Source organism: Bos indicus, chromosome 3 (assembly GCF_029378745.1).
Source record: "Bos indicus isolate NIAB-ARS_2022 breed Sahiwal x Tharparkar chromosome 3, NIAB-ARS_B.indTharparkar_mat_pri_1.0, whole genome shotgun sequence".
NCBI classification, from domain to species: domain Eukaryota; kingdom Metazoa; phylum Chordata; class Mammalia; order Artiodactyla; family Bovidae; genus Bos; species Bos indicus.
The window spans coordinates 57,925,133-57,952,276 of NC_091762.1; the positions used below are offsets into that span (position 1 = coordinate 57,925,133).

Here is a 27,144-nt window from a genome sequence, read left to right on the forward strand (position 1 = left end):
TGATTTCACACTCTCAAAGTCAAAGCAGGCCTCTGGGTGGAATTTGGCTATTCCATGATAGTTCCTTCAAATAGAAAATGAACTGACTAGAAGATGCAAATGTCAGATCTCCATGACAGAGTACTCTTTTTAAATAATAATATTAAAAATGTGTTCTGGATTCCTACACGTTTCTTGTCAGTTAGTGGGGAATGCTGACAAGATTGAGTTTTTGAACCTGTAAAGCTAAGGGTTAGTTGACTTCCCTTGGTAACAATAGACTTTTCAAGTTCTAGAATACGCAAAATGAGGGAAAGAGAATTAGGGAATTCCGTATAAATAAAAATGGTTTTCTATCTCAAATGTGAGAAATATAATCATAAATTACATCTCTGTCATTAACCCCTGGTATACTTTCCCATAAAAGGATACTGGAGAACCACTATACAAGAAATTTTTTGAAGACTCCAGGATTCTCCATTTTCCCTGGAGAGCGAATAATCACTTTTATAAAGGAATCTGTTTTTACTGATCACCTTGGATTGTGTGTGTGGGGTGAGGGGGATGCTGAGGTTTTTTTTTTAATCTGTAAAGTAAAAACTAGATTAACTCTAAGGTTCCCCAAGATTTAAAATGTAGTGAATCTTAATTACCTTGTTGTTTAAATACTTAAAACATATCAGTCTATCTTGGGAAAAGGTGGGGTCTTGTAGGAGTTTGCCATTCTAAGATCATACTTACAGAAGATAAACTTTGCATGAACATTATCGATGAAGTTGCATTTTGGGTGCTATTGTATATAAACATGCATCCTTCTTGGAAAATCTTGCTAATAATACAGTTTTCTTGGGGGCAGGGACCTTTCTCACACACAAAAATACCTGCGATGTCAGATGAACACCTAAAGTAGTAAGAGAAATTGGTTTGTTTTATAAAAACTTATGTTTCCTTTTCATTGGTTCATAAAATAATTTGTTTTAAGGATTGTAGATTGCTAGATACACATAAAACATTTTTAAAGCTATAAGAAAGGTCATTAATTTATAAATGCACTTCACTTTATTTTCAAGCATTTGATTCTGATGAGAAGCTCTGTTTTGCCAAGGGCTTTCCCAACTAAACAAGGTCGAAGCAAAAGCTACTAGGAAATCCCCATGAACTTTTGGAGGCCCTAGGAAAGCATGAGTGGTGATATCCTGAAGTAGGGCTTCTTTGAGCTCATTGCCATTGGACATCAGAGGAAGAAGAGAGTGAACATGTAATGATGATAAAGGATTCCTTCTTAATTTAACAGTCTCAATACTTTCGATGGGATGAAAAACCTATAACTTTCAGGAGAAGAATCAGTATCTACCAAAGTTACAACTGAAATTGCCCTATGACCTGGTAATTGTTAGAAGCTGCTCAATACATACACAGATCTGCCTGTATAAAATGGAAATAATATATATATCATTATGACCTGTAGTAATAACACATATTGTGAAGTTAAGTCACTCAGTTGTGTTCAACTCTTTGTGATCCCACAGACAGTAACCTGAATTTCTCCTCTGTCTATGGGATTTTCTAGGCAAGAATACTGGAATAGGTTGCCATTTCCTTCTCCAGAGGATCTTCCTGACCCAGTGATTGAACCCAGGTCTCCTGCATTGCAGGCAGACTCTTTACCATCTGAGTCACCAGGGAAGGTCATGTGTGTGTATATATATATATATATATATATATAATTACAATCTGTAATAATAACAGACATTGTGAACAACTCATTTGTTTAACAATGAGGGACTGGTTGAAAAATTATGGTATATCATACAGTGGAACACTATGCAATTAAAATAAAAAAGTGAAGAAAACTATGTGTTAATATTTATTTCAATTTTCCTAAAAAAACACAAATAAGGTGGGTTACCTAGAGGGGATGAAAGAGAATAGGGTGAAGAGAGTGGTGGGAGCATGATATATAAGAGTATAACTTTTTCTACTGTTTTGATATTTGACCACAGAAATATTTACAAATTTTTAAAAATACAATAAAATTTCAAAATTGTCAGTTAAGTTTTAGCTGCCATTATAAACGATTTTAGAATCAAAAAATAAACAAGGAATTTTAAACATGTGAAAAATCACTAACCTTGTTACTTCAATTTGACTTTGCCCATTTATGTAGAAGGGTTTCTCATTGTTATATTCATCAAATACACCCCAACGGAAATGGGCCCATTCATGAACAAACACTCTGCCTGTGGAAGGGAGAATTTTTGTTTTGAGTTCCTAAAATTACAGCAATGGACCTTGCTAGTCATTGACGATATAGTATCAGCTGACTATATGTACTCGTTCTGAATGGTTGAAGTGCAATTCTTCCTTCCACTTTCCTCTTCCCCACCCCACTCCCATCTCCTGCTTTATTCCCACCACCACAAAAAAGGGAGCATAAAAATACGTTTAGTGTTGTAAGTGTAAACCAGTGATTTACCTGTTGCACACCTGTTAGAAAGTAGTGAGGAATCTCATATCCTCTCATTTCCCTAATGAAGCTGCCTAACAGATTTCTATTTAGCTTCATACATGCCTATAAGTTCAGGATTCTGGGAAAGGAAAAAAAAAAAAAAAAACCAGTGGACTGAATGTTTTAATTCAATGGACTGAATTTTTATGTCCCTCCCAAATTCATATGTCAAAATCCTGACCCCAAATGTGAAAGTGTTAAAAGGTAAGGCCTTTGGGAGTAATTATTAGATCATGAGGTTGGAGGTTGGAGCCCTAATAAATGGGATGAGTGCTCTTATCAAAAGACCCTAGAGAGTTCCCTTCTTATTTCTGCCACGAGAAGACACAGAGAGAAGATGGCTGTCTGTGAACCAGGAAGTGGGCCATCATAGACACCAGTTCTGCTGGTGCCTTGATCTTGGACTTCCAGTCTCCAGAACCATGAGAAATTTCTTCTGTAAGTAAGCCTCTCAGTCTATGATATTTTGTTATAGCAACCAAAATGGACTAAGACACCAAAAAAGCAAATAAAGCTTTCCTGTTTTTCAGTCTGTTTTATGCAGGCTTGCCTGCTGCTTTTTTTTTTTTTTTCCTATAGATAATTCTGTCTGGAGCAAAAATTAAAACCCTGGGGCCAGGGAGGGAGGAAGGAGCCAAAAGAATCATAGAACCTCCTCACCAGGTTGGACGGTCCTTTCTCTTTCATTATATCCCTGATTCTCCATGTTTATCTCCAACTCTTACTCATGAAAATCTTCATCATCAGCATCGTCCTTTATAAGTTCCTCTCTACCTATCTAAATCTTGCATTTCTTTCAATGTTCAGCAAAACACTGACTTCCTTAGAATTTTCCAGATTAACTCCCCTCCCAAAGTACACTTTCTTTACTGAATACTTTTAAGACCTGGGAAGGCAGGAAATGTTTGCTGAATTGACTCAGGCTGTGACCTATTGTGCAATTTTGGGACCTTGGGACAAATGAAGGGAGGGGAACAGTCTAAAGCTGAAAGTGTTAAGGAAAAGTTTCTGCCTACTCATGGAATTTAGAAGTGCTGGTGAAGTCATATATTTGTACAGAGATTATCAGCACCTCATAGTTACCAGGAAAAAAAAGGCCTTTTCTATAAGGTGTTTTATAAAGTGTGTTTTATGGGGTGCGTGGCTCTACTTCCTGCTAGTTATACAGAGGATAATAAAATCTGTTTGGATTTAAATGGGGGTAAAAGTAAAAACAACATTTGAATGGCACTACTGTACATTGCTGCTGCTGCTAAGTCGCGTCAGTCGTGCCCGACTCTGTGCGACCCCATAGACGGCAGCCCACCAGGCTCCACCATCCCTGGGAATCTCCAGGCAAGAACACTGGAGTGGGTTGCCATTTCCTTCTCCAATGCGTGAAAGTGAAAAGTGAAAGTGAAGTTGCTTAGTCATGTCCTACTCTTCGAGACCCCATGGACTGTAGCCTACTAGGCCCCTCCATCCATGGGATTTTCCAGGCAGGAGTACTGGAATCGGTTGCCATTGCCTTCTCCGACTGTACATTAATCACACGCAAAAAATTAACAATTGAAAAGTTAGCCCTCAACTTGCTGATTTTTTTCTCACCAAAGTTTCTTTCTCAGATCTCATCCACTAAATGCTGGTCTCCAAACCTGTGACACTGACTTCTCTGTCACACTCCAGTCATCCTTCTCCAGCCACAGTCTAGGTCTTTCCAAGCACAGTCCACTGTTCCTCACACTCAGTCACCTAAACTCAGACTTGTGGATTTCCCCTTTAAACTGCTGTCTTTTACTTCTGACAAAAACCTAATGTATTCCTTAATGCTGCTGCCCACACACACACCCATTGCCTTTCACTCTGAAGCAGTTCTGATCTCTATTTCATATTTTTCCACTCTCTGGACTATCCTTGCTTAGAGTTTTTAGGATTAAATAAAACAACACTTAAAAAGCAAATAGCCCAGCACTTGGCACAGAGAAAATTTTCTTGTTTTCATTACTATCTTTCTTGTCCTTCCCATTTCCCTGCTTGCAATCGTACTCAAGCCTCATGGCCTCATGCTTGGCCTTCTAGTTATTCTCTCGCAAATCCAGTTTCTTCCTCACTGATCTGAGGAAGCCAGATTATCCACACAGCCACATTCAGCTTCTGAAAATCCTGCTTGGATGGTTTCATTCCTATGCTTGCAAGCCTGCAGTGGTGATTCCTTAATCTGGGCATTTGAGGCTCTCCATTACCTATCCCATGTGGATTTCAGCATTTTCTCCCCCTATTCACTGCCCGTAATCTCTCTGCACCATCAGTGGGGTCTATTGCTTTCTTCTCTCAAATATGCCCTGGGTTCTTCTGCTGCCACAGTTTTATTCATACTCTTCCCACTCTTCTCCCTCTTCTTTCCACTCATCAAAATGATATTCAACCTTGAAGATCCTCTTGTGAGAGGATCTCTAGCTCAAATGCTCAAAATACTTTCTCTCTTTGCTGAATTCTTAAAGAGCTCCCTGTCTGGGCCATTAATCTGGTGCTTAACCCTTTCTGGCTCACTTTGATTCTTATCTTTTTTATGGGCATGTGGCCTATCTTCTCATCCAAATGGTAATTCCCCAACAGGTTTCAGGTTCTCTGAATCCCTTTCAGTACTGAGCACAATATTATAAATAGTTCTGTCCATTGTCTATGTCTTGATTGATCACACTTACCTCGTGATCCATAGCCAGCTGTTAAGCCATCATTTAGTAGAAATTTAGATGTAAAATGAATATATTTTCCCTCTTTTCCACATCCTCTGTATTGCAAGGTGTACGGATCATCACCATGTGCCCCATACCAGTCAGTTACTATGACATTTGCCTAAATTAAAAGAAATGCCTTGTAATACCATGTATCTTGGCTGTGATATTGGTGATACTAATATCTACATTTGTTAAAACACATTGAACTGTACATTTAAGATATGTGCATTTTTCCTGTGTGGTTTATATCCCAATTTAAAAACAGATTTTTAAAAACATATGCCTTTAGATGGAGTTTAGAATGAATTCACAATTAAATGTCAACACCAATATCTGTCACTTTCAAAAATGTGTACATTTTAAAAACTTAACAGATTTCCATGGAACTTCATTACTGTCATTTGACGTACCCATTTTCCAGATTAAAATTTTCTCAGAAGTCAAAACGGTAAAATTCTGACATTAGGTACACTGTAAAATGTAATTTAAATATTCAAAGAAATTTTAAGAGCATTTACATATCATTTAGAGCTGTACTGTGAAATGGTATAGCCTTTTGTGAACAACTTTCTGTAGGTTGATCCCTTTTCCTTTTATTCCCATAACCAATCAGATCAACAAAACAATTTTTCTGCTGAAGTTATATTTCATATTGTACCCTGACCATTTCAATTACTATTTATAAAACACATTATTTTAAGTTGGAAACAAAAATAAATATCTATTCCAATAACCATCTAGAGAACACAGTTTTATATACAACATTGTTTTTAGGAAGAAAGATAATACATTGTCTCAAGAATTGCTCTTAGAAGTTGTCTGGAGACTTGTTCTTAGAAGTTGAGTATCTATCTGGTTAATTTCTTTAAAGCTGATTTTGGAACAATAGATTTAATATAATCCTATAAGTGTATGGGCTTCCTTCGTGGCTCAGCTGGTAAAAAATCCACCTGCAATGTGGGAGACCTGGGTCGGGAAGATCCCCTGGAGAAGGGAACGGCTACCCACTAGTATTCTGGACAGGAGAATTCCATGGACTGTATAGTCCATGGGGTGGCAGACAGTCAGACACGATTGAGTGGCTTTCACTTTCATAAATGTGTGAATATATATATATATATATGTCTATATATATATGTAATGATCACTATAAAAGTACTACATGTGTACTGGTGTGTGTGTGTGTCTATGTACACACCACTGAGGAATAATGAAAGGTAATGTTTTCATTTTCCATATTTCTACATTGTTTTTTGCAATAAGCATGAATTATTTTTATAATAATTAACATTTATTTTTAGAAATGTAAGAATTCAGGCCAAGGACTTTTCAAGGCAACACCTGTGAAAGAGCTAGAGTCTTGTCCTAGAAGAGTCTTCACGAGGATAAAACCTCATTTCTATGTCTGGAAAGCTGTCCTGAAGCAACAAGGAAAGAGTGCTCAGCATTGAATGGAATACTCAGCTGTTTGGGGTTATATTCTACTTATAGGCCATATTAAGTTTTTACCTACTTTTCCTAACCCTATCCCCACCCTCTGCTGCCTACCTACACTAGACTGTAGATTCACAAGGACAGGAACTATACTGCTTTTCCTTGTGTCCTCTGTCATGCCTCACATGGTTCCTGTATATAATGATTATTCACTAAGTGCTTGCTTGGTTAACATTATGAGATTAAAAGAATTGGTATCTAGCAGATATATGATTCAGTGATTCTTTCCTTTAATCTTTCTGTTCAGTCATCTTTGCGTTAGTTATTTATTTGTCTTCTCCATTAGGATAAGAAGTACCACCTGATTTTGTTGTTGGTTAATGCCAATACTTTTTTGTTCCACTAAAGGCCAAAGTGATGAACAACATCTGTGTAAGATAACTGGTGACAGCATAGCTTAGAGCAAAAAGCACAGGTTTTGGAATCAAATAGGCATGAATTCGGAGAAGGCAATGGCACCCTACTCCAGTAATTTGCCTGGAAAATCCCATGGACGGAGGAGCCTGATAGGCTGCAGTCCATGGGGTCACTAAGAGTCGGACACGACTGAGCGACTTCACTTTATTTTTTCACTTTCATGCGTTGGAGAAGGAAATGGCAACCCACTCCAGTGTTCTTGCCTGGACAATCCCAGGGACAGAGGACCCTGGTGGGCTGCCGTCTATGGGGTCGCACAGAGTCGGACATGACTGAAGCGACTTAGCAGCAGCAGCAGCAGGCATGAATTCAGATTGCTCTTTAATTTACCAGCTGTTTGACTTGGGATAAAATCCTTACTGTATTTGAGCCTCATTTTCCTAATTTTTGATAATAGCAACTAACAGCAACAATTTTAGGTGTGACTGAGAACTAAGCAATATATATATTAAGCAATTAAGCAGTTATATGGAATATGTAGGAATATATACTATAGAATATAATAATACACCAACAATATAATAATATAATGTTAATATTGTAATAATTATATATATGTGTGTGCATATATATATAGTCTGGCATTTGAAGTGAAGTGAAGTGAAAATCGCTCAGTCATGTCCGATTCTTTGCAATCCCATGGAATATACAGTCCATGGAATTCTCCAGGCCAGAATACTGGAGTGGGTAGCTGTTCCCTTCTCCAGGGGATCTTCCCAACCCAGGGATCGAACCCAGGTCTCCTGCATTGCAGGTGGATTCTTTACCAGCTGAGACACAATAATATAATAATACACAACAATATAATAATATAATATTAATTTTGTAATAATTATATATATGTAGAATTTCTGGCATTTAATTGAAGTTTAATAAACATTATCTCTCTTCTTAGTTTATCCCAGTGCCTCTGTCTCTCTTATCTCCATGTCTGAGCCTCAAATGCTTTCATTTGGTTATAAATCAAATAGTTTTAAGAGCCCCTTTAACTTTTTTAGGACACTGGAATGCCTATAAAGATTGCTATTAATATATTATTCGGTTACTGAGGAATAAACTTCAAAAAAGAGCTAAGAATTAAAACAGCCTTAGGAAAATTCATGCCAAGTGATACAAATAAGGAAAAGGGGAAATTGCTGTAATCCAGCCCTTCTATTTGAGCTGTCATTACAGATCTCGAACCCAACCCATTGCTAACGCCCTGAGCTCTGTCCTCAATGCCTCTCTGCTCCTGCCCTTTCTGGTAGTTGCCAGGACTCTTTTCACAGTAATCTCAAATAGTCATTTGCCAAATTTATTTAACATTTATTTGTAGCTTGTTCCCAGTATGTGCCAGACATGACCACAGGTGTTTATAATTTTCGGCTTACGAGAGTCCTTGAAGCTTAAGTTTTTTTTCTTTATTTTTTGGTTGGGAAAGAAAAGTTAGTCATGCCTCTTATGCTGCTTTCTTCCTTGCTTCTCTCAACATACTTCTCAAAAACAGTGACCCGGACTTGGACTAATGTGAAATTCTACGAATTTGCACTCTTGTGGGATAGGAAAGTCAAATTTTTCTGTGTGAGTGGCGTAGGCTTCCATGTGGACATGCATGTTTATTGCCCTTGACAGGGTGGGAAATGAAGATACTCATAATTGGAATCGTTCCCTTTACATCTCATACTCAGTAAAACTAGTTCTTGGTCCTTAACCAAGAATTTCAGAAAGGAAGGACTCTGTAAGTTAAAAAGTGCAAGAGATCGTCTGCGAGGAAAGAGATCGTCTGCGAGGCTGCTTGGGCAATGGCATTTTGCTTATTTTTTACTTCACAATTTTCATTTATTACATGTATGTATTTTCATACATTTTGTGCATAACAATCTTTTCAATAATATTATTTGTGTATTAATAGCAATGATTTGTTATTGCTTAAAGTTTGAACACATTATATTGTATTTTCTTCTTCAGTTGAATTCATTTAATGAAATCCTGAATTCTTACCTTTTCGTATGATTCTTGTTTTACTTTGCTGTAATTACTAGCTTTCCATGTGGCAGGTATTAAAATCTTTACATTTCTGAAAAACACTCTTCTCTTGGTAGCATTGAATAGGTAAAAAGAAGCTTCAGTTATCATTTCCTATAACCAAATAAAAATTTATATTATCACTGTGAATTCTTAATGTTTTGGTTTTCTAGTTATACTTGAATAAGTAGTAACAAAAATAATGAAAATATTTTGAAGGAGCCCATTTCTTTTAGAGACAGCATTAGATTTGGGGAAAACTTGGAAGCAAAATAAATAAACTTCAAATGCTTATCTGAGAATTTAGGACACTAACTGTGTGTCTCGGCTTGCCCATATAATTTTCCCAATTTTGTAAAAGAAAAGCTTTCACAAAGCTTTCACTGAACAAATCTTTTTTATGTCATACGTGTGGGCATGCCCAAGACCACACGTTATGACAATACTAATTTCATCAAAGGGAGACTCAAGTAATGGAGCTGTGAGCCTACACCTTACCATACTAAGGGGAAAATAGTCAAGTTACTTCACAGGACATTCAGGTGAAAAGAATGTTGCTCGTTGGTGCTCCATCCAGACTCTCTTTCTATCTGAGAATTCCCACCCTCAGGATGGACTTCAGCAACATGATTTTAATAAGCACAATCAAGCTTCTTCATCAGCCACGCATCTGGTCTTTGTTGCCACAATGGGTTATTTTTGGAGTTTCTGCCCCCAAAACAGTCAAGTAATTAAACACAAAAGCTAAAATTAGTAGTAACCAACAACAGATAAAAGGTGGCTAGGTAAACAGTATGTAAGCTGAGACTACACAGAATTAGGTGAATGAATTGGCATGGCTTTAATTATAATTTTTTTGCTATCTTTGAGAAACACCCCTTTCTCTGCTGCTCAAATACAAACTAGGCAGTGTTGTTAATTTCGTACAGAAGGCTAAAGGTCTATATGAATAAGATGATGGTTTCAATTTCATATACACCACTCACCTTAATGTTTGGGATGAGGTTCTGATCCTCGGATACCTGAGGATTGACTGCAACAAGTAATCCATCGTACCCATTGTCTCGAAGCTGCAGTCCAGCTCCCAGAAAGAGGAATTCTGGACTGAAGGCCACCAGGAGAGTCACAAATTTCAGGCTGCAAACACGACCTTCACTGTCCCTGTGGGTCATGTTGAGAAAAACCTCTGGTTCAGTCACACTGGTCCTGCCAGGTACATTGTGCCAAGTTGTTAATGGCGAAGCAGATAATTTCTTCCTGAACTTGGAAGGGCTTAGAGTCTGTGATGAAGGTGGTGCCTTCTTTGCAAAATCTGGGGTGGATCTAAATGAGACCTGTCTCTGCAAGTCCTTTTTCTCTAGGCGATGCCACACTTGCCTGTTCTGTGGCTGGGCTTCCTCCTGAATCATGGTTGGGCAAGAAATCTTCCACCCCTTACTTATTTTATGTCTTCTCAAAAGGAATAGGAAAATAAGGCAAAAGGAGCTTCAAAGAAGGAGGGCTGGCTGGCTGGCTGGGCTGGGAATCAGAGAATCTGGGTTTTTCCATCCACTTTTACTAGACACACAGAGATCTATTTTTCTCTCTTCATCTTTGAAAACTTCCTCCATCAGTCAGAGCAACTACTTCCCTATGGCTCTCAGGTAATTTTTTGTTTGATGGAAGGTTCCTTTGTCTGCTTATTTTGAAGATTCAAAAATCCATCCTGTAACCCTCTCCCTGAGACCCTTAGGTCAGCTGATGACTGGAGGGAAGGGATCGGGTATCCCCCGGGGAGGGCCAAGTGCCAGGAATCGCATGCCTGTGCAGGCCACAGAGGCCGTTCCTTCCGTCCTTGCTGCCTTTTCTCTCTGAATCAAGGAAAAGAATGGATTTCTCTTTTAGCAACTCTCTCCTGAGAGCAAGGCTGTGCCTCAGTCAACCTTCTATTTCTCCAATAGCTCTCACAGGATCTGGAGGATAGTAGGCCTCACAAATATTTTATAGGCGATTAATGTTACCTGATAATTATATAATGCTTTAGAGTTTACAAGTGAACCCACTTAAATTTCAATTCCCTAGAACAGGTATAATTTTTACTACTATTTGTCAACGAAGACATTGGGTCTCAGACAGATTATGAAAATTAGCCAATGGGGAAGGGAGCTAATTTTATCATGTGCTGGGTTTTATCATTTCTGTCTCACTGGTAACAAAACTGAGATTCAAACTTGTTCAAAGCTGTGTGAGTATTATTACAGGGTTAGAATGAGACCGACTGACTCTAGGTTCCAGGTTCCATTTTCTACTGAACCATGTCTCTATGTTCTCAAGAAACTAGAAATGAAGTGTTAAGAGCTAAAATGTTGAGGGATATTGAAGGGAATTTGTCTTTTACTGTCCTTCTGTTTGTAAACTTCCCTCCCACTGCTTCTCGCCTGCTTTTCCTACAGATTCTTTTACTGCCCTGGGAGCCTGAGCTGAGCTCTCTACCACCTAGAATCCTCTCTTTCACTCTGTCATTGCATCAGGTACCTTCCCTGTGAAGCATGATCATGGCTATAGTGTCACATTCATATTGTGTTACCGGCTGCCTGCTTCCCGCTGAGGGGCTTATGACAGAGGGACCCTGCCTGTTTTTCTCACTACCTCCTTAGTACCTAATTCAGTAAATACTCAATAAATATTTGTTGAATAAATCAATGAACAGAGTCAGAGAAGTAAAGTAAAGCAGAATAAGAAGCAGCCCTGGATTATAGTGTGAAAATAATCTCCCCAATTTTAAAAGTATCTCTTTCTCTGGAACCGTTTCCCTCTTGATTCCTCTTAAAAGAAGTAGCTTGGGTTTTGGTGCTCTCTCGGGGGTGCTGGAGAACGAATGTCACTGGTCACCATGTGGCTACCAGAGTTGCTCATGCTATAGCTCAGAGGTCAGTCGAGTTGTCTTGTCTTCTGGGGCTGATTCACAGCCATTTTTTTCCCTCTCACTCATGCTGTGTCTGAGTGGAAGCTACCAGGTGTGGCAACTTCAAAGGCTTTGCCTGGAACTGTGACTCATTGACTGCAACAATGCACTTTATTGTCAGCTTTCCTTGGCATTTAATTTTCTTTTACTAATCTCTTATGCTTTCAAGAAAAACATTATTCCCATCAGTAAAGCAATATACTAAAAAATTAAATGCGTAAGCCACATCATGACAGTAGCTTTTTGCCACAATCAGGGAAGTTTCTTCTTACCACTGTGCACACTTATGTGAGTTGTTCACTGGCTAAGGTGGGAGCTGAGGGCCGACATCCAGCTCTTTCTCTACTTACTTGTTCTTGTCAACAGTTACAAAGGCTCCCTTAGAATGTAGGGGTGGAGAATATTGGCTACAGAGTGCATGCAATGCTTTATAAAGAACAATCATAAGTGAGCAGTTGTATCCAACGTCATCTGGTCTAAAACCTGAAAAACACAGGCAGATTTTGCTCACCTTGGGCTGAGAGTCCAGGTATGACATCCATTCCTGTCTATCTGCTTTTTGATTCCTTGGTTCTGGAACCTAATCCCTAGGTCTGGCCACTTGGCAGGATTCCACTCTCATCACCTGCCTCTTCAGATTCCTAGTCCCTGGACTCCCCGCCCCCCTTTTTTTTTTCAACTGTGTCTTGGGAGTCATATTCACTCCTGAAAGCCCTTTCCCATGGCCTCTGTTCTGACCTACCTAAGAACACTTTCTACTCTCAGAAACCAGACCTGGGGCTGGGCTGGCTGAGTATCTCTTCTTCCTACCTTCTCTTCTGACCACGCTGACCCTACAGGAGACAAAACGAGAAAGCTGGCAAATCCTGACTTGACTAAGTGACTTAAAGTCATTCCTGAGCAGTGTCCATGTCCTGTAAAGTGTGAGACCTTGTCAACAACAACAAAACCCCACATTATCCTTTCATTCAAAAAAAAATCTGCTCCTATAGATTTTATGATATCTGAGAACTGAAACAAACCTGAAGTGAAGAAAAATAGGAATACAGTGTTTAAGCATTTATTTCAATGTTATATACATTTTAAGATTCTACTGTTTTTATCTGTTTTCAAGAAAATAAGAGTTCTTCAGTTTCAGTAAATGAAGAATCTAAAGCACATTTTTGTTCATTGTCTAAATCTACAGTTCAGGCTGATCCCAGAAGGCCTCTCTGTTTTCTCATGGAATCTACAGGTAGAGACCCATAATCAAAGTGAGTTAAACATGCAGTTGGGGTCAGAGAATCAGGAGATCTGACATCTTGAGGAGTCCCCAAAAGCTTTGAATAATTTTCTCTCAGGCTTTTGTTTCAGCTTGTCAGCAATCCCATTGAGAAGAGGAAAATATCATCCTCTGTGTGTCTTGGCTACAAAGCTTATGGGCCACTTCAGTTTTGCAGTGTTTTTGAACTAAATCGAAACACAAGGTAAAAACAGTTGTAGACTAAATTTGTTTTAACTTTTTACTTCATATTGGAGTATAGTTGATGAACAATATTTTGTTAGTTCCAAGTGTACAACAAAGTGATTCGATCGTGCATATGTGCCTGTATCTATTCTTTTTCAAGTTATTTTCCCAATTAAGTTGCCCCATAGTATTGAGCAGAGCTTGAATAAAACATAGACCTTGCTAAGGACTAAGATGGCACATTGGACACCTGCCTTATCCCATTTTCTTTACAGTTACTCTCATTTTCAAGGCAAAGGAGTGCAGTGGATGGTGCAAATAGGGTCTGGGAAGTCATTTGTGTTTATTGAGTCACCACTTCGCCAAAGCACAGAGAGCTTTCACTTCATTTCTCATTTCTTGAATTATCCCCATGCAGTCTTTCACCTCTGGGATTTTGCAACAAAAAACTAAGATCATGGCATCTGGTCCCATCACTTCATGGCAAATAAATGGGGAAACAATAGAAACAGTGGCAGACTTTATTTCCTTGGGCTCCAAAATCATGGTGGATAGTGACTGCAGCCATGGAATTAAAAGATGCTTGCTCTTTGGAAGAAAAGTTATGACAAACCTAGATAGATTTTAAAAAGCAGAGAAATCACTTTGCTGACAAAGTCTGTTTAGTCAAAGGTATGGTTTTCTCAGTAGTCATGCACAGATGTGAGAGTTGGGCTATAAAGAAGGCTGAGTACTAAAGAACTGATGCTTTTGAACTGTGGACAGCAAGGAGATCAAACCAGTCAATCCTAAAGGAAGTCAATCGTGAATACTCATTGGAAGGACTGATGCTTAAGCTGAAGCTCCAATACTTTGGCTATCTGATGCAAAAAGCTGGCTTTTGCATCTTGGATCTTGGAAAAGGATATTGGAAAAGATTCTGATGCTGGGGAAGATTGAAGGTTGGAGGAAAAGGGGGCGACAGAGGATGAGATGATTGGATGGCATCACCAACTTAATGGACATGAGTTTGAGTAAACTCTGGAGATGGTGAAGGACTGGAAAGCCTGGTGTGCTGCAGTCTGTGGGGTCACAAAGAGTCGGACACAGCTGAGAAACTGAACAACAATAACTCCACCCTCATGATGGCAATAATGAAGATGATTTTGTGCACAAGAAAACCCTGCAAAATTTGCCCAAATGAATGGAAACAAGAACTACTTTTAATGATAATCCAAGCTAGTGATAAAGAATCTGCCTGCCAATGCAAAAGACTAATAGACATGGGTTCAATCCCTGGGTTGGGGAGATCCCTTGGAGGAGTACATGGCAACCCACTCCAGTATTCTTGCCTAGAGAATCTCATGGACAGAGGAGTGTGGCAGGCTATAGTCCATAGGTTCACGAAGAGTTGGTCACGACTGAGTGACTGAGCACATAGCATAATAAAGAAAATGTGAGAAAGGTATGGAATATTTTTCATTTGCAAAAAATTCTATAAAGTTGCTTTCTATAAAATATTGTTCTATCTATTATGTACCAGATAGTGTATCAGTTCAGTTCAGTTCAGTCACTCAGTCATGTCTGACTCTTTGCGACCCCATGAATTGCAGCACACCAGGCCTCCCTGTCCATCACCAACTCCCGGAGTTCACTCAGACTCACATCCATCGAGTCAGTGATGCCATCCAGCCATCTCATCCTCTGTCGTCCGCTTCTCCTCTTGCCCCCAATCCCTCCCAGTATCAGAGTCTTTTCCAATGAGTCAACTCTTCGCATGAGGTGGCCAAAGTACTGGAGTTTCACATAGTGTATAGTATCATGCCATGTATAAGATATTACTACCATTTTTTCAGAGAAGAAAAAAGAGAAAGCAAAGATGTAGGGGAAATTATTTTAAAAGATGAAAAATAACCAGAGAGATTCAGAACAAAAGCAGAAGTATAAAATCTTGACTCTGTTCTTCCCTGCTGCTGCTGCTGCTGCTAAGTCGCTTCAGTCGTGCCTGACTCTGTGCGACCCCATAGACGGCAGCCCACCAGGCTCCGCCGTCCCTGGGATTCTCCAGGCAAGAACATTGGAGTGGGTTGCCATTTCCTTCTCCAATGCATGCAAGTGAAAAGTGAAAGCGAAGTCGCTCAGTCGTGTCCGACTCTTAGCGACCCCATGGACTGCAGGCCACCAGGCTCCTCCGTCCATGGGATTCTTCAGGCAAGAGCACCGGAGTGGGGTGCCATTTCCTTCTCCCCTTCTTCCCTAGTTTCCCTTTTTGTTTTCTTCCTGGTCTAATTCTGTCCTCAATACCTCTGAGAAGCCCCGGGCTCTGCCAGATTCCTTGACTTCCCCTATTCCCACCAACAGGGGACAGTAAATTTTTCTGTTTTCCTTCTCTCCTTATGCTGCTTCGGCTACTTCATTTCACCCCACCAGACAGACAAAGAACAGGAATCAACATTAACCAGATCTGCAAATGGGGATTAGGGCTCCGCCTTCTGTTTTTGGAGTATAGGTACCTGCGGCTCTGAATCCCCAGGCAAAACTCTCAGCAAACAAAATTAGCCTGCACAGACCTTCTAGAGTAGACCAAAAGATACTTGGCATAGTGCTTTTCAAATTTAAATATTCCTGAGAATTACCTGTTCAAATGCAGATTCCAACTCTGGAGGTCAAGGTAAGGTCTATAGTCTGCACTTTTATTCAGCTCCCAGGTGATGCTGAGGCTGCTGGTCCTTGGGCCACACTTCATGATTACACTCCTTACACTAGAAAGAGGTAGTCTGTGTAGTCTTTATTAATTCTTATGGGAAAGGCCTGTGTTTTCTTCAGAACTCAGGAAAAAAATATTGCATTAACTATGGATTTTTGTGGTAACACCATTGTTTCCTCTTTGTAAAGAAACAACTACTAAGTACAAGGTTGAAATTAACAACATCAACACAGATAGCTGGGTTTAATAGCTTACACCGTGATTGGAGAATGGTGCCGCCGGATTCGTGGTCTCCAAAGGAGAAAATTTAACTCCTGGACCAAAGACAGTCTCAGTCACTCAGAGCTTTGTGCAGATTTTATTTAAAGAGAAAGCGACAGAAAAAGCTTCTGATATAGACATCAGAAGGGGGAAGGAGAGTAGCCACCTCACTAGTTTAAGGGGGCCTCATATAGTTCTCAACTAGATGTTGAAAATAGATAAAAAGAATACCTCAAGGTTGTAAGAATTTCATCAAACCCTTTCCCAAGGCATACATCCTGAGATAACTTTGGCACAAGATTAGCCAAGGAGAACAGTTCTGGGCAACTGACTCTGGGTGAGACATACTGTTGCTGTGTAATCAGGGGCACCTCTTGAGAAACAGGTTCCCAGGCAAGATGTGTTAGAATTATAATCATTAACATAGAGCCTAAGAAAAGCCAGAGATCAAATTGCCAACATCCGCTGGATCATGGAAAAAGCAAGAGAGTTCCAGAAAAACATCTATTTCTGCTTTATTGACTATGCCAAAGCCTTTGACTGTGTGGATCACAATAAACTGTGGAAAATTCTGAAAGAGATGGGAATACCAGACCACCTGATCTGCCTCTTGAGAAATGTGTATGCAGGTCAGGAAGCAACAGTTAGAACTGGACATGGAACAACAGACTGGTTCCAAATAGGAAAAGGAGTACGTCAAGGCTGTATATTGTCACCCTGCTTATTTAACTTATATGCAGAGTACATCATGAGAAACGCTGGACTGGAAGAAACACAAGCTGGAATCAAGATTGCCGGGAGAAATATCAATAACCTCAGATATGCAGATGACACCATCCTTATGGCAGAAAGTAAAGAGGAACTAAAAAGCTTCTTGATGAAAATGAAAGAGGAGAGTGAAAAAATTGGCTTAAAGCTCAACATTCAGAAAACGAAGATCATGGCATCTGGTCCCATGACTTCATGGGAAATAGATGGGGAAACAGTGGAAACAGTGGAAACAGTGTCAGACTTTATTTTTCTGGGCTCCAAAATCACTGCAGATGGTGACTGCAGCCATGAAATGAAAAGACGCTTACTCCTTGGAAGGAAAGTTATGAGCAACCTAGATAGCATATTCAAAAGCAGAGACATCACTTTGCCAACAAAGGTCCGTCTAGTCAAGGCTATGGTTTTTCCAGTGGTCATGTATGGATGTGAGAGTTGGACTGTGAAGAAGGCTGAGCGCTGAAGAATTGATGCTTTTGAACTGTGGTGTTGGAGAAGACTCTTGAGAGTCCCTTGGACTGCAAGGAGATGCAACCAGTCCATTCTGAAGGAGATGAGCCCTGGGATTTCTTTGGAAGGAATGATGCTAAAGCTGAAACTCCAGTACTTTGGCCACCTCATGCGAAGAGTTGACTCATTGGAAAAGACTCTGATACTGGGAGGGATTGGGGGCAAGAGAAGGGGACGACAGAGGATGAGATGGCTGGATGGCATCACTGACTTGATGGACATGAGTCTGAGTGAACTCCAGGAGTTGGTGATGGACAGGGAGGCCTGGCATGCTGCGATTCATGGGGTAGCAAAGAGTCCGACACGGCTGAGCGACTGATCTGATCTGATCTAAGAAAAGCATTTCTGTGAGTAAGACATTGTGCTATGTGATCATTAGCTTCTAAAGAAAGGCCAGTTCTTGGGCAAGATACATTGTTGCACAAGGCATAAGGAAAGCATGAGGGAGAATGTTCACCTCCTCCTTAAAGGGCCTTGGACTGCCTGCCTAAGCTTTAACTCTTTCATTCCCCCGGTTTTCTTTTAGCAGAATATGGTTGCCAGGGAAAGGGGCAGAGAAAGCTTTCTGTAACTTCTTCCTGCTGATAAGGGGCACAGACCCTAAATTGTTGAGGCAGCATATTCTTCTTACCCTCATGTTGAGGATCTCTGATCCAGGGGCCCCAAGTAATAGTTGGAGGAGGCTGTGGCAATCATAGGAGCTTGAACAACCATTTGTAACTTAAATGCCTCAAGCTGCTTAGATACAAAATTCATTATACACTTACAGATATAAGGAGCAAACAGCAAGAATAAGATGATTACAATTATTACAGTCGAGATAGTTTTCTACCAAGGAGAGCTTGTAAATCAAAATTGTATCTGTGATGAGAGTAGAACATCAGGGGAGTCCCTTTTGAAGTGTGACCAGAATTTCTTCATCACCTTTACTTTGTCTGGGAAGCCACTGTACCCTTTAGAAAGAACAGACTAGACAAGTAGATTAAAAAGGCAGAGACCAATAATCAGTAAAAAGAATTATTGTAGTTAGCAGTCCAAGCAAGAGTAAGAATCAGGTCACATTTGGTAGTAACTTTGATCCTGGTCTAGATAGAGTCAGCACTTGGGCTGCCCTGTTTATAAGAATGGAGCCATTTGGCGTGTTCATACACATTTTGAATGTAGGTATAACAAACCCAGTTAGAAGTAGTTGAAAGAGGGATAACCTGAATCTTAACAAAGTAAATCTTACCATTTCTTTTCAGAAGAACGGGTCTGAACCCCAATGTAGACAGCTATTTTAGGGAGACTTATAGCCAGGTAGCCAGTTGTCTAAGTTTGTCCAAGTAGGCTTCAGCCTCTTTATTGCAGTATTAACATATAAGCCAAAGTAGTTGTCACCATTAACAATTTCAGTGTTTTTCTAGGTATGAGAAGATGAAAGAATTTGGGCTCAAGAAATCTTTGAAAATATTTGAAGGCCTACCTGAAGGCCTGTTTTGTTCACTTTTATCAGAGCACAGAGTGAGTGTCTAATTCCTGATTTTCATCCTGAATTCCACTCAGGGGATGTTGAAGGTCAGCAGCTGTAGTGTCCATGATTTAATCTTTGGCATAATTTAACTGGCAAGTGTCAGTTTCCAGTCACAGGGCCCCTTTATGGCCATGAGTATGCCCGTGGTTCGGAGGACATTTCATGACCATCTTGTCCCACAGTGCTGGGAAGGCTCATTCCCAGGTCTGTTGAAGGTTTCACTGATAGGTCACTCAGTGTGCTGTTACTCGACTAGGCCCTGTGAGTAGCAAAAGTCTCTGGACCACCCCTATCTCACTAGTCTGTTGGTCCAGGAAAATATTCCTTCTTGTTGCTTCTTCTCATATACAGAGTCACACCATTATAATTATGAATTTCATATGGAACTGTACACCATCATTATATCAGTGGCTCAGTCACACACTTGATAATGTAAGGGACAACACTTTTGCAACAAGCAGTATAAAAAACAATATATTTAATAGTAATAGTCAAGGCTATGGTTTTTCCAGTGGTCATGTATGGATGTGAGAGTTGGATTTAAAGAAAGCTGAGCGCAGAAGAATTGATGTTTTTGAACTGTGGTGTTGGAAAAGACTCTTGAGAGTCCCTTGGACTGCAAGGAGATCCAACCAGTCCATCCTAAAGAAGATCAATCCTAGGTGTTCATTGGAAGGACTGATGTTGAAGCTGCAACCCCGATACTTTGGCCACCTGATGCGAAGAGCTGACTTTTTGGAAAAGACCCTGATGCTGGGAAAGATTGAGGGCATGAGGAGAAGGGGATGACAGAGGATGAGATGGTTGGATGGCATCACCAACTCAATGGACATGGGTTTGGGTGGACTTCAGGAGTTGGTGATGGACAGGGAGGCCTGGCATGTTGTGGGTCATGGGGTCGCAAAGAGTCGGACACGACTGAGTGACTGAACTGAACTGAATAGCAAAATCATAAGTAAGAGCTTTTAAGTCAAGAACTTCCATTAGGTATAGCCCAGTGACATCTCCAGATCATCTGACTTAGTTTGTTAAATGACTCTGGCCTGTTGTTAATCTCCTGGTTGTAGATCCTGGAGCATATGCTGCTGCTGCTGCTGCTAAGTCACGTCAGTCGTGTCAGATTCTGTGCGACCCCATGGACGGCAGCCCACCAGGATCCCCTGGATTCTCCAGGCAAGAACACTGGAGTGGGTTGCCATTTCCTTCTCCAAGGCATGAAAGTGAAAAGTGAAAGTGAAGTCACTCAGTTGTGTCCGACTCTTAGCGACCCCATGGACTGCAGCCCACTGGGCTCCTCCGTCCATGGGAGTTTCCAGGCAAGAATACTGGAGTGGGTCGCCAGTGCCCTCTCCAAGCATCTGATCTTTATTCAAAGACTGGTTACTGAGATAAACTTTAGAAAAAAAACTCAGAGTGCCTGCCGGGGTCCAGCCCCGGCTGATCCAGGGTATTCAAAGGAGAGATGGCTTAGGTGACCTATTCAAATGTTAATTAGAGATATAAAGAGTAATAGAATGAGGATAGCTCAGTAGGAAAATTCAGTGGAGAAAAGAAGCTGAGTAGCTTGGTTTACGCGGAAAATCAATATAACCCGTGACACCAGGTTAGCTCTGACCACGGAGGCCGCAGGCGCCCTCTCGAATAGCGGAAGGTGCCCCACCTTAGACACCTTCTCGAGTGGGTCTTAGAAGCCCAGGCAAATAAATGGTAGCAGAGGATATCCGCGCTCCAGATGGAGACTCAGCTGGAATTTGAAGGGTAGAATGACATGGGGAGACCAAGCGTTGGTGAGCAAGGCCCGTAGCTTTATTTTTAACAGGGGCTTATATACCCTAAGTTACACATAGAGGATAATAGGGGATGCAAAGTCAGCAGTTTTTGATCCTTATCAAAAACCAGGGTTTCTTTCCTGCAAATTTATCGTATACAAATGGTTTAGGTGATTTACATCATCTTCTGGCCAGAAGGCCTATTAACATTTTATGGCTCTTGACAAAGACTTATCAACAGTAAGACTTATTTTCTCTAAGAGTAATTATTTTAAGGTTTGGTGCCATCTTCCGAAGATAAAATTGCATTCCTATAGGGCGGATGTGTAATGGGTTTACAACAAAGGAAAGAATTTATTACCTTAAGGGTCTAAAGTTACTAACACCAAGGCCACTACTTATTTTTTCTACATACCAACTATATTAATTAATACACATTCAAGGATACAATTCAGGGGATGTGGAAACTTGGCAGCAAGCATTGGCTCATCAATGAAATCTTTTACTTGTTTTATTCTGACAGTTTCTAACTCTCTGAGAGGCTCTAAGCTATTTGAATATCTTAAGCTTCCCGTGCCTCTCAAGGCTGGGAGACTGTAAACAATCGTATGCATAGCTGTAGGAGTCTGGGTAAACTTGACAGGCGAGTTAGAGAGCCATCTGAGGGGTTTGGATTTAAACACTCCTAATTGCCCAGGAACTTTATTAATTGGAGCTGTAGGTTAACTCTTTGACAGAGAGAGCGAGATGGTGGTGGGGGACAGCCCCCAGTAAAGTCAGAGGTGAGAGCACAAAGCAATAAAGTAGGCAGACTCTGGTTTTTGGCGGGTAGATGCTCGGGAATATCCGGGCGGACTCCTGAGGCTCGATCCCGCCTTTGCGTATGCCGAGCCTCCTTCCTCATGACCTTTGTCACGAGTGGAATGTCTCTCGCCGGCTCCCGGCAAGTGCCTTTTATAATAACTTAATTAAACCTCTTTCCAATATATCATAACCACAAGGAACTGTCTCAGAAGTGAATCTTAGTATATACAGACCTTAATTAACAAAACTAGAACTTAATATTCAGTGAAACATAATAGATGCCATAGGCCTGACATCAGTTGGGTGGATTTTTCTTTTAGAGCTCCCCAGTATATTTTGAGGTTTATATCTGATAAGCCTCCAATTTCTGGAGAGATGAGGCAGAGAGAAAAAAGTTATAATTTTACCAACTGGTGTATATCACTAAATTGTTTTAAACCATTAGTAACTTGAAGAGAGGAGTTTCTTTATATCTGTAAACAAAGATTAGAAGCCAGTAGTATGTCAGACAAAATTACAAAAATTGTAATCATATTTAGCAGTTTATTCAATCCCATGTAACCAATCCTTTTGTTCTGCCGTCCTTGCCTGATGACCGAGGATATCTGTGAAAATGATAGTCTCTAAGAAGCTCGTGAAGTTTTTTATGCCAATGTCTGTGTGACCTGTCCAGCAAAGTGGGTGTCCCAATCACTGGAAATTGCAGAAAACACATTTTAACCATTTTTTTTCTCTCTTGTGAGATATTAACCCTGAAGCCAGGAAAGGCTTAAAAGTGGGGTTTGTCAGGGAGCTTAAACTTCCCATAGTCCTGACTGTTTAGTTTATAGCCATTTTTTATCCATTTTAAATTCCCTGATGAAGGGTTAACTTTGTAGAAGCAGAATGAGCTTTGTCTATGTGTGCCATAGTCTCCATAGATCATTATGAAATAACTCATTCATTTCATCAAAGTAACAAAAGATTTTAAAAGCAAGTATGAATCACTTAAAGAGAAAGAAATTTATATAGTCTGTTATCAAAAGCCATATTCCAAGAAGACTTTGTTCTTTTAAAGGGGAGAGAAAAACAAATTCTAGTTTGGTACCACTTTACATTCACCGTGAAACAATAGTCATTCAAAGTATCAATAAAAGGCAGTTTAATGACTTAAGAAATTTGGATGATGCACAAAACTCTCCTCTACCTGCCACAAACCTTTTTTATTTGTCACAACCTTTTTATATTTTGTATTTGCCCACTCAGAGAACAGCTACCTATAAGTTCAGATTTACTTCCTTTTCCCTTAGCAGAATGTAATTCTATTTGTTAGAACTTTTTATTGAAAACACACGTCCTACTTTCCTTCAGCAACCATGAACTGTACTTTATATCATCATTCTGTAGATTGGTAAACATAAATCACCCAAAGCTATGTCATTTACAAAAGTATTTTCACAAAGTCAATAAATAAACATTAATATCAGGTACCAATTCAATAGTAAATATGTCCCAGTTCACACAAGCCTGAAATTCATTTAGTATAATTTTCTTTTTTTGAAAGTGAAAGGTATATATGTTTTATTCTTATCAAATAAATAAGTCAAGAAAAAAGTATTCATGGTTCATCTAGAATATGCTAAGACTATAGGTAAAGCGATATGAGGAGAGGCACACAGATACATTTCAAACTGGCTTGGTGTCCTTCATATTTTTTCTGGTTTTACTACATTTTACCAGCAGTATTACTTGAGGAGGATGGGTGCCGAGGGTATGGTGGAGATTTATTCAGCCTATTAATCCAATATGATAGTTTCCGCTCAGTTGTTTCTGACTCTTTGCGACCCCATGGACTGTAGACCACAGGCTCATCTGTCCATGGAATTCTCCAGGCAAGAATACTGGATGGGGTTATCATTCCTTCTCCAGCATGTCTTCCTCACCCATGTCTTCTGCATTGCAGGTGGATTCTTTACCATCTGAGCCACCAGGCAAGCTCTTAATCCTGACTCTGTCTATATGGTCATATTGTACACGAGAGAATTCTCTTCATGAGAATAAATAATAACACTGCATTTAAAAATAAATTTTAAACATATAGAGCCTCAGACCAGTGGTAAATAACTTCATTAAAATACCCCACTCCACTAGAGATAAGATCTATGAATATGCCTGCATAATATTTATTTTCCTAATTCTTTATACTGCTGATTGGGCAAGTCATTTCTCAACTAGAAATTACATGTGTAGTTCATGTTAATCAGGTTAGACAGGAGGAAGCGTCATGAAATGGGGAGAAAATTATGTTTAGTCTCAGAAAACCTGGCTTCAACTCCTAAATATTGCATATCTTGATAACTATGATACCTTGAGCAAAGGGTTTAATCTTTATGTTCTTAAAATTATTCTCTGTAACTGTACAAAATGTGAGATAATAGCTTTCCAATTTATCATAAACTCCTGGGTACACCGAATTAATAAACGACATTATCATATTATCTGCAATCCATTACACAACAACTTAAGCATCATTATTGAACCCCTTATTCATAATTTACTATATTTTCCCACTGCTGCTGCTGCTAAGTCGCTTCAGTCATGTCCAACTCTGTGCGACCCCATAGACGGCAGCCCGCCAGGCTCTGTCGTCCCTGGGATTTTCCAGGCAAGAGTACTGGAGTGGGGTGCCATTGCCTTCTCCTATAATTTTCTTGAATCTAGAATTGTTTGATTTGTAAATGCTTACTTCTCTTTAGGACAATTAACCTTCAGCAACATTGCCCAAAGATGAAGACACACACTGAGATACATATACATCTGGACAGAGACCTCACAGTTTTCTGCTTGAAATTTATTTTTTTTAATTTAAATTTATTTATTTTAATTGGAGGCTAATTACTTTACAATATTGTATTGGTTTTGCCATACATCAACATGAATCCACCACGGGTATACACGTGTTCTCCATCCTGAACCCCCCTCCCACCTCCCTTCCCGTACCATCCCTCTGGATCATCCCAGTGCACCAGCCCCAAGCATCCTGTATCCTACATAGAACCTGGACTGGTGATTTGTTTCTTATATGATATTATACATGTTTCAATGTCATTCTCCCAAATCATCCCATCCTCTCCCTCTCCCACAGAGTCCAAAATACTGTTCTATACATCTGTGTCTCTTTTGCTATCTCATATACAGGGTTATTGTTACCATCTTTCTAAATTCCATATATATGCGTTAGTATACTGTATGGGTGTTTTGCTTTCTGGCTTACTTCACTCTGTATAATAGGCTCCAGTTTCATCCACCTCATTAGAACTGATTCAAATGTATTCTTTTTAATGGCTGAGTAATACTTCATTGTGTATATGTACCACAGCTTTCTTATCCATTCGTCTGCTGATGGGCATCTAGGTTGCTTCCATGTCCTGGCTATTATAAACAGTGCTGCGATGAACATTGGGGTACATGTGTCTCTTTCAATTTTGGTTTTCTCAGTGTAATGCCCGAGAAGTGGGATTGCTGGGTCATAAGGCAGTTCTATTTCCAGTTTTTTAAGGAATCTCCACACTGTTCTCCATAGTGGCTGTACTAGTTTGCATTCCCACCAACAGTGTAAGAGAGTTCCCTTTTCTCCACACCCTCTCCAGCATTTATTGCTTGTAGACTTTTGGACCACAGCCATTCTGACTGGTGTGAAATGGTATCTCATTGTAGCTTTAATTTGCATTTCTCTGATAATGAGTGATGTTGAGCATCTTTTCATGTGTTTGTTAGCCATCTGTATGTCTTCTTTGGAGAAATGTCTATTTAGTTCTTTGGCCCATTTTTTGTTTGGGTCGTTTGTTTTTCTGGAATTGAGCTACAGGAGTTGCTTGTATATTTTTGAGATTAGTTGTTTGTCAGTTGCTTCATTTGCTATTATTTTCTCCCATTCTGAAGGCTGTCTTTTCACCTTGCTTATAGTTTCCTTTGTTGTGCAGAAGCTTTTAATTTTAATTAGGTGCCATTTGTTTATTTTTGCTTTTATTCCAGTATTCTGGGAGGTGGGTCATAGAGGATCCTGCTGTGATTTATGTCGGAGAGTGTTTTGCCTATGTTCTCCTCTAGGAGTTTTATAGTTTCTGGTCTTACATTTAGATCTTTAATCCATTTTGAGTTTATTTTTGCATATGGTGTTAGAAAGTCTTCTAGTTTCATTCTTTTACAAGTGGTTGACCAGTTTTCCCAGCACGACTTGTTAAGGGATGCAAGGATTCTTCAATATCTGCAAATCAATCAATGTAATACACCACATTAACAAATTGAAAAATAAAGCCATATGATTATCTCAATAGATGCTTGAAATTTAAAATGTTTCTTTGCCCTATTTCCCTGCCCCCCCCACCCCCCCCCACCCCCCCACCCCCCCCCGGCAAATTGGCTTGACATTCTACTGATTTGCTCATGGCTGGAATCTCAGACAGAGTGGGCTGTGAATCTCAAGGACATGATAAGATTTAGCTTCAGGATTTTCCCCAGGCATGTTTTTGTTTCTCAGGCAGGAATGGAACTCCAAAAAAAGTATTTTAACAAGTCAGCTTTTTCCTAACTGCACATGCAAAAAGAAATAATCTTGCAATTTCAAAAAGATTTCATTTTAACCAGTTTTCTCCAGAGTCTAAAGAATATCATGGCCATTTAGTGTCAGAAATGTCATCTCTCCTTTTTGTAGTCATAGTGTCATAGCTAAAAGTTAAACCAGAGTGTGTTCAAATTGGCTCTGATGAGAGGGGTGGACTGACTGATGAGGTGTTGTCCCAGCAGGGATGGCCTCTCTGGGAAGGTAAGGTTCTCTCTTAAAGCAAAGACAGCCTGTAGGTAAGGGCCTTTTTAGGCTCTGGGGATCAAACATATCCTAGTGTTTCAATATACAATTCAAAGGGGGTGGCTCTGGGACTGCTAGCTCCCATCCATAAGAGAGAAAAAAGCAGCACAGAGTGCTGTGGCTTTTTTCTACTGGAGGCATCCCTCCCTGCTCTAGATGGGGGCAGGGACAGGCATTCCACCTAAGCTTCCTTCCCTGGCCAGATTTAACCCTTCTCTTACCGATGCAGGTGGCCTACTGCCGTCCCTCCTCATTCTACTACCGAGGAGGGGTAGCGGTGCACCAGGGGTAGACCTGATGGCATCCCAGCCTGATGTCCAGTTCTTCACCATTAAAGCTTTGGCTTGATTTCCCCTTTTTCTCTGGTGCCACCTGGGGTGTAGCAGAGTAACCTTCCAGAGTGTCTCCCAAGCTAAGACTGCTAGGGGGAAACATCCTTCTTCTGTATGCCTGTGCACATTCCTGAGCATATTCCT

General features: G+C 40.1%; 2 protein-coding genes across 2 annotated transcripts in view; one reads left to right on the forward strand and one right to left on the reverse strand.

The window, feature by feature from the left end:
• Positions 1–10,544, reverse strand: part of CLCA2 (chloride channel accessory 2) — a 42,002-nt gene extending 31,458 nt beyond the window's left edge. The window contains exons 1-5 of the mRNA XM_070786172.1: positions 10,107–10,544; positions 9,097–9,234; positions 5,173–5,323; positions 2,111–2,219; positions 721–880 (exon numbers count right to left, since the gene is read on the reverse strand). Of these exons, the coding sequence (XP_070642273.1) occupies positions 721–880; positions 2,111–2,219; positions 5,173–5,323; positions 9,097–9,234; positions 10,107–10,529 (981 nt within the window). The 5' untranslated portion in view covers positions 10,530–10,544. The remainder of the gene's footprint in view (positions 1–720; positions 881–2,110; positions 2,220–5,172; positions 5,324–9,096; positions 9,235–10,106) is intronic.
• The window catches only part of ODF2L (outer dense fiber of sperm tails 2 like), a 402,314-nt gene that overhangs the window by 323,462 nt on the left and 51,708 nt on the right, over positions 1–27,144 (forward strand). The gene's annotated exons all lie outside the window — the stretch shown is intronic.